Source organism: Chionomys nivalis, chromosome 20, assembly GCF_950005125.1.
Source record: "Chionomys nivalis chromosome 20, mChiNiv1.1, whole genome shotgun sequence".
NCBI lineage: Eukaryota > Metazoa > Chordata > Mammalia > Rodentia > Cricetidae > Chionomys > Chionomys nivalis.
The window spans coordinates 6,454,097-6,471,598 of NC_080105.1; the positions used below are offsets into that span (position 1 = coordinate 6,454,097).

Here is a 17,502-nt window from a genome sequence, read left to right on the forward strand (position 1 = left end):
GCCGGGAACTGTGGGAAACATAGTTCTACCGAGCCAATCAGTAGTGCTGAAAATGAAGCCGCGTGATGCAAAACCTCCTGGGAATTGTTGTTCAGGTACAGTCAGCAAGTAAGACGGTTTCTTACAGAAAACGCCAAAAAAGCGGCCGAGGCTAGGATTGGCTGAGAAAATTGTAGCGTGAACTTTACGCAATATTAGCGCGCCGGAAGTGCTCATCAGTGGTTCGGAGCATGGCGGGGTTTGCAGAACTCCAGCTATCGTCGTGGCTCGTGGAACAATGTCGGCAGCTAGGGTTGAAGCAGCCCACGCCGGTGCAGCTCGGCTGCATCCCGGCCATCCTGGAGGGTAAGTCCTCTCCTCTCTTCTCGTGCCTGCCTTTCTTTGTCCCCTCTTCGTTAGCCCCCTTGGGTCCCACGAGTCAGGAACTTTGATTGTTTCGGGGACCCTAACCCGCAACATTGACGTTTAGTCTGCGACTGACTCGTGTGCGTTGTCACATAGACAATGGCACCTCTGAAATTTTCGTAGTGCCCGAGCATAGGGAGAGTTTGGTGGATTAATCCACGGCACTGAAAAAGTAGAGTAGAGTTGCTGTCTTTTTGACGTAGCAAACAGAAAAAAGAGCCGTCAAACTCCAGGTAAAGGCCGGGCGGTGGTGGCGCACGCCTTTAATCCCAGCACTTGGGAGGCAGAGGCAGGCGGATCTCTGTGAGTTCGAGACCAGCCTGGTCTACAAGAGCGAGTTCCAGGACAGGCTCCAAAACCACAGAGAAACCCTGTCTCGAAAAAAAAAAAAAAATCAGGGATCCGTATTTGTGTCAGTGCTCTTTGTCCCAATTCACTTTTTCTGTTAAAGAGACATCCCTTGGAGCCAGGCGTGGTGATTCTCAGTCATCCCAATATAGAACAGGCGGAAGCGGGAGGATCAGGGGTTCAGGATAGTCATCAGCTATGTAGCAAGTTCCAGACCACCCTGTGTTACTTAAAACCTTGTTTCAAAGAAGCAATCATAATAATTGTTGGATATTAAATCGTAACAAATTCAAGGAGCTAACCAAATTTAAACATTCCATTCTGCAGAAAGGGTGTCACCATAGAGAACAGGCAGAAGTGACTGGCGCTCTGGTTTCCAGCAAGTTTTTTCTCTTTCTTTTCTTTTCTTTTTTTTTTTTTTTTTTTTTTGGTTTTTCGAGACAGGGTTTCTCTGTGGGTTTGGAGCCTGTCCTGGAACTAGCTCTTGTAGACCAGGCTGGTCTCGAACTCACAGAGATCCGCCTGCCTCTGCCTCCCAAGTTCTGGGATTAAAGGCGTGCGCCACCACCGCCCGGCCTCCAGCAAGTTTTTGAGGCCTTTCTCCAAATCTGGAGGAATTCATGACGTTTCCTTGCGTAGACCAGCAGGGCTTGCCCCCTTCCCAGATCTCCCATCCCTCTGGTTTTAGGACTCCCAAGCTGTATCTAATGAATTAGTTTGGAGCTTGAGGCTGTCCCCCTTTTCTGATCACATAGCAGGTGCCTGTAATTCTCCAAGCCTTAGAATTCTAAAACAGTCACCAACTAGTGGGAAGGAGGCCCACTAGTCTGTAACTTTCATGAACTCTAAGTGCACCTCAGAAGTAGACCATAACCATCTGCTTCTTACACCGATGAATGAATGCCCTGCGTCATGTTGATACTGCTTTGCCATCTGCCTAGGTCGAGACTGTTTGGGCTGCGCAAAGACAGGAAGTGGCAAGACAGCTGCCTTTGTGCTTCCCATCTTGCAGAAGCTGTCTGAGGACCCTTACGGCATCTTCTGCCTGGTCCTGACACCCACCAGGTGAGTCTCCAGCACACTCCTCACGGGTGACTGCTCTAGCTGTGCTTTCTTGAAGCAAGTGCCTTGGCTTTGTGCTGCCCTTGGAATGAGCCTTGATCCTGCCAGCCAGCTCCCAAATAATGACATGGAGATTTATTAATTATGAAATCTCAGCCTATAGCTTAGGCCTGTTCCAACCAGCTTCTGTAATGTAAATTAACCCATTTGTGTTAATCTATGTTCTGTCACGTGGCATTACCTCTCTTCCATCCTAACAACTGAGCCATCTCTCCATCCCCCATCTTTGAGAGAGGTTCTCTCACTGAAACTAGGGCTCGCCCCAGCCACCGTGCGACATCACTGCCCTTCCTCACCCGCCTGAGGTGAGAGACGCTGCTGCACACTGAGCTTTCCAAGGACCCTGCAGATCTGATCTTGGGTCCTCGTGCTTGAGCAGTGAGCGGTTTGCCCACATAAGTTGATTTACTGTTTGCATGTGCATCCATGTGAACATGTGGGGGTCAGAGGACCACCTGCAGGAATCAGTTCTTCCCTCCTGTGGGTCCTGGGGACAGGACCCAGGACGGTAGCTTGTACCTTTCCTGCTGAGCTATGTCACCAGTCCACCTAGAATTGATTTTTAAGGAGGCCACCAACATTAGGGAGGTGGAGGGCGCAAGGAGCCTGGGGAAGGAGAAACAATGGGAGAGAAGCCCAGGTGCTCGCTGACCCAACTGGCCCTTCTCATCCACAGGGAGCTGGCCTACCAGATTGCTGAGCAGTTCCGGGTGCTGGGAAAGCCCCTGGGTCTGAAGGACTGCATTATCGTTGGCGGCATGGGTATGGGAGCTGAGAGGCTGGGGTGAGCCGTGGGTCCCTACTGATCCCACCCACCTAGCCTCACCTCTCCCCCCCCCACTCCAGACATGGTGGCTCAGGCGCTGGAGCTGTCTCGAAAGCCACACGTGGTGATTGCCACCCCTGGACGCCTGGCTGACCACCTGCGCAGCTCCAACACGTTCAACATGAAGAAGATCCGGTTCCTGGTGAGCCAAGTGTTCCCCTCAGACCTCGAAGCCAGAGACTGGGCTAGGAAACATGCAGTATCCGTTATCTTTCCTTTTCTTTCTCTTCTGTTTGAGGTAGGGTCTCTCTGTGTAGCCCCGGCTGTCCTGTAACTCCCTGTGTAGATGTGAGCTACTATGCTCAGCTGACATCCATTCTTGACTTGGTTTCACATGGGCAAAGGGCTAGGAATAAAGACAAGGGCCGCCTGGGCGTGGTGGCACCTTTCATCCCAGTACTTGGGAGGGAGAGTCAGAAAGGTCTCTGTGAGTTTGAAGCCAGCCTGATCTACATAGTGAGTTCCAGGACATTCAGGGCTCCACATTGAGCCCTTGCCTCATATGGACACGGCATACAGAAGGCGGGCACCCCTGAGGACCTGCTAGAGCCTTGCAGAGTGGGGGATGTGGGCCCGAGGTCGGAACAATGTTCAAGAGCCCGAGCCCATTGGGTCGTCCCTGAAGAGCGGGGCCTGGGCGTGGGGCAGGTCCTGGATTGTGTTCGCAGCTTTTGCACTGGTCCAGCCCCTTGTCCCACCCATCTGGTGGCAGGTGATGGACGAAGCTGACCGGCTGCTGGAGCAGGGTTGCACCGACTTCACTGCAGACCTGGAGACCATCCTGGCAGCTGTTCCAGCACGTAGGCAGACCCTGCTGTTCAGTGCCACGCTGACTGACACGCTCAAGGAACTGCAGGGCCTGGCTACCAACCAGCCTTTCTTCTGGGAAGCTCAGGCCCCGTGAGTTCCAAAGCTGTGGGTAAGGGTCCGACCAGAGAGTGCAGGCGGAAGGGGAAACTGAGGCTCTGCTGCTGTCTGCCCCCAGGGTGCGCACAGTGGAGCAGCTGGACCAGCGCTACCTGCTGGTGCCGGAGAAGGTGAAGGACGCCTACCTGGTGCACTTGGTCCAGACTTTCCAAGACCAGCTGGAGGACTGCTCCATCATCATCTTCACCAACACCTGCAAGTGAGTTGGCAGCTCCTGCCGCCTGCGCTCGACATGTGGCCCTATCTCCCTCATCTGAAGGTGCAGCTAGGCCAAGCCTGGCCACCTGGTGCTGAAGTGTGATTCCAGCACCCAGGAGGCAAGCAGATCTGTGAATTTGAGGTCAGCCTGGTCTATATAGCAAGTTCCAGGCCAGCCAGAGCTACACTGTGGCCCTGGCTCAAACCAAACAAAAATCTCAAAATAGCTGTTGGCTGTGTCAGCTTGAGTCAGTTGTTAGAAGGGCAGAAACAGGAGGCTCATGTCTCTCCGCAGAAGAGGACATGTTCTCTGTGGGACAGAGCAGGCGGCCATCAGGCACGGCAGGACCCAGCCACTTAAGAGCACTCTTCTGGAAGTCAGTGCCACAGTTAGGGCTGGCCTTTGTTGGTTCTAGCTTTGAGAAGCGCAGCAGACAGACAGCAGACCTAGCATTTCACAACTCTCAGACACTTGTGTGACGTCCCGGTAGGTTGAGGCAATATACCCACAACCACCCTTTTCCCTCCAGGACCTGCCAAATCCTTTGTATGATGCTTCGGAAGTTCAACTTCCCCACAGTGGCGCTACACTCCATGATGAAGCAGGTGACAGCCATGGCCACTCTGAGGCTGGGCATGGAGCTTAGTGGGGAGAGTGCCTGCCTAGCGTGAGACCCTGTGTTCCATCCCCAACCGTGTAAGCTGGGCATGGCTTGCATGCCTGTTACATTTGTTCAGGACTCAGCACTCAGGAGGTGGGGCAGGACAAACAGGAGTTTAAAGCCAGTGGATTTTTTGTTTTCTTTGGGGGTTTTGGGGGTTTTTGTTTTTTCTTGTAGTTTGAGACAGGGTCTCTATGTAGTCCTGTCTGTCTTGGATCTCTCTATTTAAAGTAAGCTGGCCTCAAACTTTGAGAGATCCTTTGGCTCTGACTCCTAACTACTGGAAGTAAAGTGCATCGCTGTGTCCAGTGCAACCCTGTCTTTAACAAAAACACACGGAAACAAGATATCACATCTCAGTGGTGCTCTATCCTCTCCCCGTGTCACCCTGGTGTCCCTGGTCTCTGTCTTGTCCCAGCCCCATCCATCTGCTCACAAACCTCCCCCCCACCTGTGGCACAGAAAGAACGCTTTGCAGCCCTGGCCAAGTTCAAGTCCAGTGTGTACCGGATTCTTATCGCTACGGATGTAGCCTCAAGGTGAGCAGGCTCAGAGCAGTGTGCCTTTCTTCAGGGGTCTAGGCCACTGTGAGACCAAAAGGCTGGGCTTGGACATGGATGCCCCAGCTGAGTGCTCTGTACCCCCAGGGGCCTCGACATCCCCACTGTGCAAGTGGTCATCAACCACAACACCCCCGGGCTCCCCAAGATCTACATCCACCGAGTTGGTCGAACAGCCCGTGCAGGTGAGCAGGTCCAGGTATGAGAGGTTCTAGTTGTAGTGAGAGACTCTGGGGAGCTCAGGTCTGTCCTTCAGAAGCAAAGAGTCAGTGGGGGGCACCTTACTGGGATGCTGACCCAGGGACCAGGGAGGCATCTGCTCTGATAGTCCCTCCTGCTTGTAACCAGGAGACAGGATGCTGGGCTGGACGGGGCCTGCCATCCCACCTGCTGGGACCTAGGCCCTGCTGGCAAACAGTGCATCAGCTCGGTCACCATTGTAGAAAGAAAGGACAGCAGAGCAGGGCTAAGCCCCGCCTCTCTGAGTGGAGCCACGCCCTCTGAGGAGGATCCTAGAGCTTACCAGCTGGGACGAGCCACTTGGTGGGGCCCAGATTCTGTAACAGGTGTGTCCCTGCAGGGCGGCAGGGACAGGCCATCACCCTGGTGACACAGTATGACATCCACCTGCTGCATGCCATCGAGGAGCAGACCAGTAAGTGGGCAGGGTCCATGGGTAGGATGTGCCCAAGGGTGGGAGATGGCTTCCCTGCCTGGGTCACTCTGGAGCTGTAGGCCAGTGCAGGGTGTCGCCCAGCCAACACCACAGAAAAGGCTGTTCACAGGGCCACCAGCCCTGGAGCTGCATCTGTGGTAGTTGGGTAGCCAGGACTTGAACTCCCAGGCATGGCCTGTAGCCCTCCCCCATCTCTCCGCTTACGCCTTGGGATCCCAGGTGCCTGGGTCTCATCTCTCTCACTCGCTCATTTCATTTACTCATTCATTTATTTGAGACAGACCCTTGCTCTACAGAGCTGGCTTAGAACTCACAGTGATCCCCCGGCCTCTGCCTCCCCAGTGCTATGACGACAGGCATCTGCCACCAAGTTTGGCACTTTTTTCCGAATGTCATCAGTCCAGACATCCGGAATCGGGGCTCCGAGGGCTGGTCACACTCAGCCCAGCTCAGTGTTGCGTGTCTCCTCTCGCATCTGCTCTGCAGAGAAGCAGCTGGAGGAGCTGGCTGTAGAGGAGGCCGAGGTCCTGAAAATCCTCACGCAGGTCAACGTGGTGCGGAGAGAATGCGAGATCGTGAGTGTGGCCACCAGGTTGTGGAGCGGGGCTCCCTGCCCTGTGGGCCTGCCCTGACCTGTGCCCTCTCCGTAGAAACTGGAGGCCTCGCATTTCGATGAAAAGAAGGAGATCAATAAGCGGAAGCAGCTGATCATGGAGGGAAAGGTAGACCAAGGGGCAGGGCTAAGCAGGGGTGTGGCCAGTATGGGAAGCTGGGAAGCTGCCCTGCTGAGATCTCAGTATCTCAGATGACAGCCTTGCTCCCTTTCTCAGGACCCGGACCTGGAGGCCAAGCGCAAGGCGGAACTGGCCAAGATCAACAAAATCGGCGCTTTAAGGAGAAGGTGGGGCAGACGCTTCGGCGACAGAAAGCAGGGCGCACAGGCCGAGGGGCTCCTCCTCCTGAACCTCGGCTTCCCGTGTCTACCCAGGATAAGGCGCAGACCTGAGCGCAAACCTGCAGCCGCTGGTCCTTGGGTGGGCCACAGAGGACCTCAGTAAATATTCTTTGAACCTGCCAGTCCGACTTGAGAATGGGGCGGGATGGGTGTTGAGCTGCGGGTCTCTGGTCCCCAAAGCCTCTCTTGCCCCGTGGGTATGACCACCGCGGCCCTCACTTGCATCTCTGGGATGCAGGGCGGTGGCAGCTAGCGACACGTAGAAATGTAATCTGGGTATCAGCGCCACCCTTGGATTCTAGAAAACTACACAGCGCAAAGCTCAGAGGTGGCCCTGGTTCCCTGCCAGGGCACCTTAGGGCCGCAGAACCCACCAGGGCCAACTAGGGTGTCACCTCTGCCAGGCGCGCCAGGCCCTCACGCAGCTCGCTCAGCTCGAACAGTCGCACGTCTAGGAGCTGCGCGGCCCGGCCCACCTCGGCCCGCGCACGCTCCCGCTCAGCCTGAGCCTCCTCCAGGCTGCACTCCATGGCCCGCAGCTGCTGCTCCAGCTCTGCATTCCGTGTTTCCAGGTCCTGCAGGGGGAGGAAGGAACGTGGGGTGGGGCGGTCTATGAAGCCTTTGATCGCCCTCCCTGCTGGGTGTGACCCATGGCTCCCACAGGCTGGGAGACAACAGCATTAAACTGTCTTAAAAGCGGGAAGTGCCCAGCGTGAGTTAGCCCAGTGGTCACATAGAAAGATGAGCATGGCTGGCGTGCATTTGTAATCCCAATCGGGATTCCTGGAGCACACTGGCCCGCCTAAGCCTGCCCAAGGCCAGTAAGAAACCGTAATTCTAAGGGCTGGGGAGATGGTCAGTGCTTAAGAATATAAACTTCTCCGGAGCACTTGGGTTCGCTTTCAAGTATCCACACGGGGCGGCTCACAACCATATGTAGTGCCCTAGGGGGCACAACCACACAAGTAAAGCCAGATGCCCCTGGGGGGAGCATGGCTGCGCACACCTTTGATCCCAGCACTGAGAGGTAGAGGCAGACCGGCTGCAGCTAAAGCCACAGTATCATAAACAAAAATACCCAAATTGAAGGTTTAATCCCCAGTACCCACGTGGCGGAAGGAAAGAACTCCTAACCTTGTGATCCCAGGAAACATGCTTAGCGAAGTGAGTAGTATTTAGCTGAAGGGATGGTGAGGTGCCGGCTGTAACCTGACGGTCCTTAATCCCAGTCCCCCGGTGCCCCAGATACAGCTAGGGTCGGAGAACAGATCCTGGCTGGCTCAGAACTCACGCGCAGTGAGACAGACTGAAGCCAGTGGCCGCCCGGTGTGTGTCACACCACAAGCAACCACAACGCAGACCGCCAGTCCAAAGGTCCTGGGCTCTGAACCTGCACAAGCTGCACCCACCCCTGAGGACAACAGAGTTCCCAGGAATGTCTTGGGGACACTCCAGGTACTTTCTTGGGTGCCGCAGACTGCTCAAGTACGGGAGGATGAGGTCTGAGACTAGAAGACTCGAAGGCCTCACAAGTTTGGGTAGATATTCCCACCCCGCTCACAGGCAGGTGGACCCTGTTCTACACGCTCACATACATGTGCCCATGACCCACAGCCAACCTGAACCTTCTGCTGTGTCTCCTCCCGCTCAGTGGTGTCAGGAGCTTCTCGAGTTCCTGAGCTTTGATTCTTCAAAGTCTGGATCTCCTAGAGAGAAAAGGTTCCGGGTCTGCTCAGAGAACCCCGCATTGCCAGGGAGATTGGCCCGAGGCAAGACCTTGGAGTTTGCCCCTGGCTCACCTGGTCCTTGGTCTGCACCTGAGCCTCCAGTTGCTCCACGGATTGGCTGGTTACCTCCTTCTCGCCCACCGGAACCGGCTCTGCAGCCGCCTGGGCCTCCAGCTCCGTCACCTGCACACACGCAGCTCAGCAGTCCCACCCTCTGAGACATGGAGAACCTGGGGATCTCATGGTCTCAAGTCATTTTACAGCAAGAAATGATATTCTGGAGACTGAAATGGGGCAGAAGAGATGGGGGGGTCCTCACCCGCTGCCGCAGGCGCTCGGCCTCTGCACGCTGGGCCTCCAGCTGCTGCCTCCATTGCGCGGCAGCTGCGTTGGCCTCGCGCAGGGCCCCTGCCAGCCTCTGGTTGCTGTCCTGTAGTGCGAAGAACTCGGCCTCCCACTGGACCTCGCCCACGGAGCTGCGGGAAGACACCAGAGCGGGTGGCAACTAGTGGAGCGCCTCCCGGGCTAGGAGCAGGGTCGGGACAACACTAAACCAGGAAGCGGGGACCAGGGCATGTGGAGCAGCGAGTTGTGGCTCATGAACTGAGACAGGAGGATCCCCTTAAGTTCGATGTCAGTCTAGGCTACATAATGAGTTTCAGGCCAGAGTGGGCTACACCGCGAGACCCTACCTCCAAAGATATTTGGAAATCTATCCTTGCCCCTCCCAGATTGTCACGTGATAGCCCATGAGAGCCACGGAGTGGGAAGTAAATGATGAGGGAGGGGCAACCTCCATGAGGCAGGAACCGGTTGCCTCCTTTCCCAGGTCCACAGCCTGGATTCCTACCCCACACCCCTGCCGCCGGCGGCATCCACGCCCACACAAGCCTTGTTCCGGTATTACCACCACCACCCAAGGCCCCATCCCACTACCCACGTCCCCTGCATCCTAAAAGTCTGTCCTGGAGATTCCCTGGCACGCCCATGGTGCCAGCCAAGGTCGTGCAGCTCAGTCAGAGCCACGACACGCTCCTTAGGCCCCAGTCACGCCCCATCTTGGCTTCAAGCAAGCCCCACCCCTCACCCTTCCGACAGCATCTTCTTCAAGCGCTCTCGCTCGGCGGGGCCAGGGGCGTCTGCACTCTGGCTGCGGAACAACTTCTCCTCTCCAGGACCGTTGGTGCTGACCAAGGGACTTGGGGGAACCTGTATGTGGGAGCCAGGACTGAGTCACCGTGAGAGCTTGCTTCAGTCAAGAGCGAAGTAGGAGGTAAGGTAGATTGAATCGAGGACTGGGGTACTGATTGAAATTAGGGAGTCTGAACAGGCCTGTGAAGCCCAGTGTTGTGTCTCCTCTCCTCACCCTCCAAAGCTTCCCAGGTTCGTGGATGGGGAACCACAACCCCCTGTGGGGAGTCTTCACTGACACCGCAAGACCCAACAACCCTTAGAAACAGGGATCTGAACACTTGGAACTATTCTCCAGGAAGTTTTCCCCTGGGCACAGAGACGTCAAACATTCCACTTAAAACTGAGGAATGGGAGCCGGGCGATGGTGGCGCACGCCTTTAATCCCAGCACTCGGGAGGCAGAGGCAAGCGGATCTCTGTGAGTTCGAGACCAGCCTGGTCTACAGAGCTAGTTCCAGGACAGGCTCCAAAGCCACAGAGAAACCCTGTCTCGAAAAACCAAAAAAAAAAAAAAAAAAAAAAAAAAAAAAAAAAAAACCTGAGGAATGGGCTGGTGAGATGGCTCAGTGAAGGAGCTGGTCACCAAGCCTGAGGCCATGCTGGAAGGAGAGCTCTGCACATGCAGTCAGCCTTAGACACACATGTGCACACATGTCTAAGGCCATCAGTCAACCTTAGACACACATGTGCACACATGATACATGTCTGAGGCCATCAGTCAGCCTTAGACACCTGACGTCAGAAGCACACACAGCTGCCCCGGGAATGTGGCAGGAATTGAGGCAATAGAGGCAGACAGCAGAAATACCCACCTGGTGAGAGGCAAGGGCCAGGGCAGAACTAGTGAATTCGCCATCTTGAGATTTCTCCCGAGCTAGTCTGGCAGCTTCCTTCACCTCCTGAAACTTCTCAGCAAACTGGGGGTGAGGCAGGGGGACAGTCAGAGGCATTTCCCTCACCACCTGTCACATCCCCATCCCCCACCTGCCCTGTCACCCTGGAGCCTTTGGGGAAGGTTGGAAAAGGTCAACCCTGTGACCATCTTGGGTGTCAAGGGTGACCAGGGTTATGCCATAGAGGTGACATTAAGGTTCTGAGCCACACAGAAAGGGACTCCCTGTTCCTGTCAGGCTGGCTGGGAGTGGACAGCCGGAGGCTGCGCCCATCTGTCCTTCGCGCTTGCCAGTATCTCATAGCACAGGGAAGGGTGTCCACAGCCTGAGAGTGCTGGCCTCCTGGTACTCCTGCTCCTAAATGGGCCATCTGACAGCTAGTGCTGCCTTGTGCTTATGATAATTCACTTTGAAATAATTTCCATAGGCAGCAGGTAAGAGCACCGGCTGCTCTTCCAGAGGATCTGCATTCAATTCCCAGCGCCCAACTGTCTGTGACTCAAGTTGCAGGGGATCTGACTCCCTCACACAGACCAATGCTCATAAAATTAAATTTTCATTTATCAGAAATAATCTGTGAAGACCTAGCAGTGATTCAGTGGTTAGGAAGGAAGGCAGAGTTCACACCACCTCGGGCAACTAATAACTCCCAGCTGTGACCCCAGGGGATCCAGCACCCTCTTCTGGCCTCTTGGGACATCCACACACATGCACACAGGCACAAACAAATTTCTTACAAAACAAAAATACCAAGCGGTGGTGGCGCACGCCTTTAATCCCAGCACTTGGGAGGCAGAGGCAGGCGGATCTCTGTGAGTTCGAGGCCAGCCTGGTCTACAAGAGCTAGTTCCAGGAAAGCCAGGGCTACACAGAGAGACCCTGCCTCGAAAAGAAAAGAAAATAAAAAAAAGAATATCTGAGGCCAGCGATCTGACTCAATAAGCTGTTGTCAAGCCTGATGACCTAAGCTTGACCCATGGGACCTGCAAGGTAGGAGGGAACTGACCCTCACAGGCTGTCTCGTGACTTCCAAAGCACACTGCACCACACACAGACACGCAGCACAGAAAAACCAAATAAATGTAATAAAAACTCTTAAACTGTGTTTTTAATTGTATGTAGATACATACGTGTAAGCCCCCCAAAAACCAGAGGCCTGAGTTCCCCCCGCAGAGCTGGAGGCTGAGCTCCACACAGGTGCTGAGACTGACTCAGTCCTCTGCCGGAGGAGCGCATGCTCAGGACCTCCTCACCCTGGGTCGCACTACCTACCGCCAGCTAAGCACTGGAGAAGCGCAGGCAGGCAGATTAGGAAGCTAAGGTTAACCTTAGCTAGAATCTGAATTTGCAACCAGCTTGGTTTACACAGCAAGTTCCAGATCAGCCAGGGCTACACACACAATGTGAGACCCCACTACCCACAAAAAAGAAAAATAAGAAAGAAAATAATTTTTAAAAAACTTATTTATTTATTTTGTGTATCACAGTTTTTCCTGCATGTATATCTGGGTCACATATGGGCCAGGTACCCCTGTGTCCAGGTGTCAGGTCCCCTGGAACTGGAGTTACAGACGGCTGTGAGCTGGAATGGATGGGTGCTGGGAACTGAACCTGGTCCCTCTGCAAGAGCAGCCAGTGCTTTTAAAAACAGAGCCATCGCTCCAACCTAGATTTCTTTTTTTTAACCAGGCAGGTCGATCTCCATGAGTGTGAGGCCAGCCTGATCTACAGAGCAAGTTCCAGGACAGCCAAGGCTATGTAGAGAAACCCTGTCTCAAAAAAACCACAGAGAAACCCTGTCTCGAAAAACCAAAAAAAAAAAAAAAAAAAAAAAAAAACCAACCCCCTCCCAAAAAGGAAGAAAGGTCTTGTCAAAAAAAAGAGGAGGGGGGATCTAGAGCAAGGGCTCAGGGGTTAAGAGCACTGACTGCTCTTGCAGAGGACCCAGGTTATGTTCCCAGCACCCACATGGTGACTCACAACCATCTGGAACTCCAGCTCCAGGGGATCTGGCACCCTGTCGTGGCCTGCAGAGATGGTGCCAGCACACACAGTGAATACAGACACATACAAGTAAAACCCTTATACACATGAAATAAAAATATTAAACCAGAAAACACATAGAAAATCAAAAGGCAGGCATGGTAGTTCATGCTTTTAATCCCAGCACTGGGAGGCAGGAGAATTACTGAGTTCAAAGGCAGCCTGGTTTACAAAGAGAGCTCCAGAACAGGCAGGGATACAGAGTGACCTGTCTCATACAACAACAAAACAAAACAAAATTCAGGGTTGCAATTTGGTTCATTGGCTGGGTAGTGGTGATGCACTCGGGAGGCAGAAGTAGGCTGGGTTTCAGTGAGTTCAAGGACAGCATGGTCTATGGTCTATAGAGTGAGTTCCAGGACAGCCAAGGTTGCTCTGTCTCAAAATAGTCAAAAACCAAAACCAAACAAACATAAAAAACCAAACCAAAACAACAGTAAAACTTAAAAACCTAACACAACCTAATATGGTTCAATGAAAGCACAGACGTTTGCTGCCAACCCTGATGTTGGTTCTCAGAACCCAGGGGACGGACAAAGAGAACTGATCCCTGGTCAGTTTCTCTACCCTTTGTAGGTGTGTCCACACAAATTCACACCTAAAGCAAATAAAAAAGTAATAATCCTTTTTATTAAAAAAATTGAGGGGGCCGGGCGGTGGTGGCGCACGCCTTTAATCCCAGCACTCGGGAAGCAGAGGCAGGCGGATCTCTGTGAGTTCGAGACCAGCCTGGTCTACAGAGCAAGTTCCAGGACAGGCTCCAAAACCACAGAGAAACCCTGTCTCGAAAAACCAAAAATAAAAAAATAAATAAATAAATAAATAAATAAATAAATAAATAAATAAATCGAGGGGCTGGGTAGATGGCTCAGCAGTTATCCAAAAGATGACTTCAGTTCCCAGCATCTCTAACAGGTGCCCCAACAGTGACTGTAACTCCAGTTCCCGGGGGCGAATGCCATCTTCTTACCTCTGCAGGCACCAGCACACACATGGCACACGCACACACACAGATAAAATAAATCTAAAACAGGGCTGGAGAGATGACTCAGTGGTTAAGAGCATTGTCTGCTCTTCTAAAGGTCCTGAGTTCAATTCCCAGCAACCACATGGTGGCTCACAACCATCTGTAATGGGGTCTGGTGCCCTCTTCTGGCATACATATAGACAGAATATTGTATACATAATAAATAAATAAATATTTTTAAAAAAAACTAAAACAAATAATGGACTCAGCACTAAGTGGTGACGGCAGAGGCGAGAGAGAGGGGGGCTTCTCGGGTGGGGGATGTGCCCGCACAGGCTTCTATCTGATGTTCTCTGTGAACCCACCACAAGGAACACAGATGCCAGTCACTGCTCATGTCCCTGCCCACCTGGGTCAGCTGCTGTTCAGAGGCAAAGCCTAGGCCATACACAGTGTTGGCTCGACTGTCTGCCCACTGCCCAAACTTCTGCGAGGTTTTGGTGAAGGTCATGTTGGGGGTGACTGTGCTGTTGATGATGGCCTGGGGATGAGGAAAGCAAGATTTAAGATCAGCAGGAGTGATAATGACCATCACCAGCAGCCTGCCTTGGACTACACAGTAGATTCAAAAAATAATTCTAGGCACCTGTCTCAGACTCAGTAGAAAGTCCCCACCCAGAATCTCCCAGAAGCATGACTCATGGGCCGAGCCCCACCTAGGATCCCCAAGGGGAGACTGGAGTAGGATTCTTGGTGCACTGAGGTCTAGTATCCCCACCGTGACAATAGCAATGAAAGTCTGAGTGGATGAGGCCCCTGGAGAGCCCCTGCTGAGCTAGGTCCCAGAAAGGCTCACTGATCCCCATTCCCTAAGTTACCCAGCCTCACATCTGGCTGCTAGCCCTGCTCCCAGCCCTGCTCAGACCTTGGCACCCCCAATGCTGATGATGCGGTACACGTTTCGGATAGCATCGTAGAAATAGGACACAGTGAGTGCGTGCTTGCCCGCCGGGATCCAATTCCGCTTGGTAGTAGGGTCGATCTGGAAGACGTGAGCCCGGGTGCTGAAGATTGGCTGTTCCCTGAAAGTGGAAACAGAAGCTCTGTAGGGGCTGGCCACTTACAGCTAGGTCTGACCAGAGGAGGTGAGTGCTCACCTGGCTGTGGACATTGGTCAGGCTGAGCTGAATGGCATCTAAGGGGCACCCAGGGAGGTGACAGGAACCACTTGTTTGGTCTCTGGGGAGAGAGGGGACTGATAAGCAGTGATCCAGGGGTGCTCAGGCCAAGCAGGTCCTCCAGATGACTCCTGCACAAAGCAGCAAGAAAGGAAGGGGGCAGAACTGGACGATCAGAACAGTAGTCACCAACAGTCTTAGCCCAGGCTGGCCTTGAAATCACCACGTGGCCAAGAATGCTTCTCTGGGCTCTGCTTCCCAAGTGCTGGGGTGACCGGCCTGCCCATCACACTCAGTCTCTGTGGTGCTGGGACGCAGCTGAGGGCTTCCTGTTGTAGCCCCCACATCTGGGCTGAGTGGTCTCTAGGTCTCTAGTGTCACCAGAGAGATGACAGAGCACCACCAAACTGCCTGGGCATGCGGATGTCATCCTCACCCTCCAGGTTACCTGCCACCAGGAAAGTGTCCTCTCACGGGAACTGGGCATGAGGCCAAGATCAAGTGAGTGACACATCTTATTCACCCCTTCCCATCTGACAGCCCGCAGAGGCCTCACATCAAAAGTGGGACAAAGCTGGACCGGTGGTGAGAGCTGGTGATCCCACCTACTCAGAAACTAAGGCAGTTAGACCATGCATCCCAGGAGTTCAAGGCCACCCCGGACAGCACCACCATAGACCCCCATCTCTGAGAATAAAAGGAGCTCTTCCAGGGGCCAAACCCAGAACTTAGGAACTCTCTGCTCCCACAAAAGAACCACTTAGCAAGGCTACACCTTGGAGTCCAAGTCAAGTCTCCAGGGGGCCCTAGCCTATTTATTTATTTACTTATTTATTTATTTTTTTTTTCAGGACAGGGTTTCTCTGTGGTTTTGGAGCCTGTCCTGGAACTAGCTCTGTAGACCAGGTTGGTCTCGAACTCACAGAGATCCGCCTGCCTCTGCCTCCTAGCCTATTTAAAATGAGGGGCTGGAGATATAGCTCAGCGGCTAAGAGCACCGGTTGCTCTTCCAGAAGTCCTAAGTTCAATTCCCAGCAATCACATGTTCACAATCATCTATAATAGGATCTGATTCTCTCTTCTGGTGTCCCTGAAGACAGGTCACTCATATACATTAAATAAATACATAAATATTAAGAAAACGGGACAAAATGAAAGTTTGGCAAGGTGGCACACGTCTGTCATCGCAGCACTAGGGAGGATGAGGCAAGATTGTTGAGACTTTGACGCCAACCTGGCCTCAAACAGGATCTTAAGGTACCTTATCTCAACACACACACAATGCATGCACACGCCCATAGGTAAGACAGTAGGTAAGTGGCTCATCCCAGTTCCCACCATGTGAGCAGAGAACAAGACTGGGAGAAGGGGGCTCCCCAACCTCCTGTGGGTGCCTGTACCCATCACTCGGGAGTTTTGGATACCCTCCTGAACCCCAAAATCTGCACCCGAGGGGACTGGAGAAGGGTCCTGCTGATGCAGTAAGGCAGGGTCAAGCTCCTGAGGTCAGCACACACACACACCCCCCCCCATGTTGTCCTGGGCAGCCGCTGTCACGGTCACGGGGACTGAAATCGGAGCCCCCCTGCGGGGGAAGGGCAGCTCTACTCGAGTCGGGGACGCGATTAGGACTGGCGGAGATTGGGGAAAAGGGTCCCGAACCCAGGCCCTTCCGGTCGGGCCGCTCCTGTCGGGACTTGCTGAGATCGGGAAAAGTTACTCACCAAGTAGTCACGCGCCTCGGAGCGGCTGCGCGGGGTAGGAGATCCCGATCGCTCGCGGCAGGGCTCCTGACAGAAGCCCGGCGCCCGAATCCCACTTCGGACCGGTCCCCACCCGCTCCGGGGCAGCCAGTGCGCCCCAACTCTGGAAGCGGCGAACCCGCAACTTTCCTAGCAGTGGAGCCTCGCGATTCCGCGTCTCCGACACCCAGACCCGGGGCTGGAAAACCCAGTGCAACTGCGCCCCCACGCCTCAGGATCCCAGCCCGCACCCCAAGACCCCAGTCAGCCCCTCAGCCTGCACCCTTTATCACCCCGGCTCCCCTGCACAGTCTGCAACTTTGGAAACCGGCTGCTCCACCGCGCTCCCTATGACCCCCATGCCCAGATCGCGTCTCGGAAGCTGGGGTCCCCCTGCCCGGCTCACCCCGCGTCGCCGCCGCCGCTGCCTTCGGCCCGCGCCCTCCGCACCGCCCGCGCCTTTGTCTGCGCCGCCTCCGGTCCCATCGCGGCCAGTCCCCGCGCCGCCCCGCCTCTGCCCAGCGCCTCCTGTCGGCCAGCGAGTGAGGGCGGGAGGAGGGAGGAGACCCGGAGAAAGAAGAATGGGGGAGGGCGGACTGCGGAGGGGGGGAGGGGGGCCCCAGCGGGACTCTGCGGAGGGGGTTGGGGGAGGAGGACAAGAACTGCTAGTGAATGGAGCGGAGGGGAAATGGGGCGGGGTGAAGGGGCAGAGGAAGGGGAGGGCACCAGGAGGTCAGGAGGAGGGACTGCTGGGGTGGTGTGGGGGAAGCAGAGAGAGGAAACAGAAGGAAGAAGGGGGAGTGACATGGGCAGGGGAGGGAGGGTGGGGCCTGGGGAGGAGTCGGGGAATAGAAGGGTCTGCAGGGCAGAGAAGGGGACTGTCAAGGAGGGCTGAGGTGGACAGGGTAGAGAGGGAGGGGCTGGAAAGTCAAGGGCCAGAGAGTGGACAGAAGCAGGGAAGCCCTTCGGGAGGCAGCCGAAGGCGTAGGGAGGGGGCGGGACCCGTGGAGTCAGGGGGTTGGAGTTTAAGGGATTAGAGGTAGGGGCCGATGATAAGGCGGAGCTTCTGGGACAGAGGGG

General features: G+C 54.5%; 2 protein-coding genes across 3 annotated transcripts; one reads left to right on the forward strand and one right to left on the reverse strand.

Annotated features, from left to right (window-relative positions):
- Window positions 1-7: 7 nt before the first annotated feature.
- Ddx49 (DEAD-box helicase 49) lies at window positions 8-6,801 on the forward strand. Its single transcript, XM_057752187.1, is given in 14 exon segments — window positions 8-345; window positions 1,695-1,818; window positions 2,552-2,637; window positions 2,722-2,843; window positions 3,414-3,601; window positions 3,687-3,827; window positions 4,357-4,432; window positions 4,951-5,027; window positions 5,136-5,233; window positions 5,629-5,703; window positions 6,211-6,299; window positions 6,375-6,446; window positions 6,555-6,594; window positions 6,597-6,801. Coding segments are annotated over 14 exon segments (1,437 nt in total). The 5' UTR covers window positions 8-230; the 3' UTR covers window positions 6,731-6,801.
- Window positions 6,802-6,956: 155 nt separating this feature from the next.
- Homer3 (homer scaffold protein 3) lies at window positions 6,957-17,057 on the reverse strand. 2 transcript variants are annotated; one of them, XM_057752188.1, is made up of 10 exons: window positions 16,829-17,057; window positions 14,660-14,741; window positions 14,428-14,584; window positions 13,912-14,043; window positions 10,412-10,516; window positions 9,494-9,615; window positions 8,726-8,882; window positions 8,479-8,589; window positions 8,299-8,385; window positions 6,957-7,254 (listed from the first exon to the last, which is right to left on the reverse strand). In XM_057752188.1, the coding sequence occupies exons 2-10, from the start codon at window positions 14,671-14,673 to the stop codon at window positions 7,063-7,065; spliced, it is 1,077 nt and encodes a 358-aa protein (XP_057608171.1). In that variant the 5' UTR covers window positions 14,674-14,741; window positions 16,829-17,057; the 3' UTR covers window positions 6,957-7,062. The 2 variants fall into 2 exon arrangements, with proteins under 2 accessions (XP_057608171.1, XP_057608172.1); XM_057752189.1 differs by lacking the exon at window positions 16,829-17,057 and adding an exon at window positions 16,405-16,605.
- Window positions 17,058-17,502: the final 445 nt, after the last annotated feature.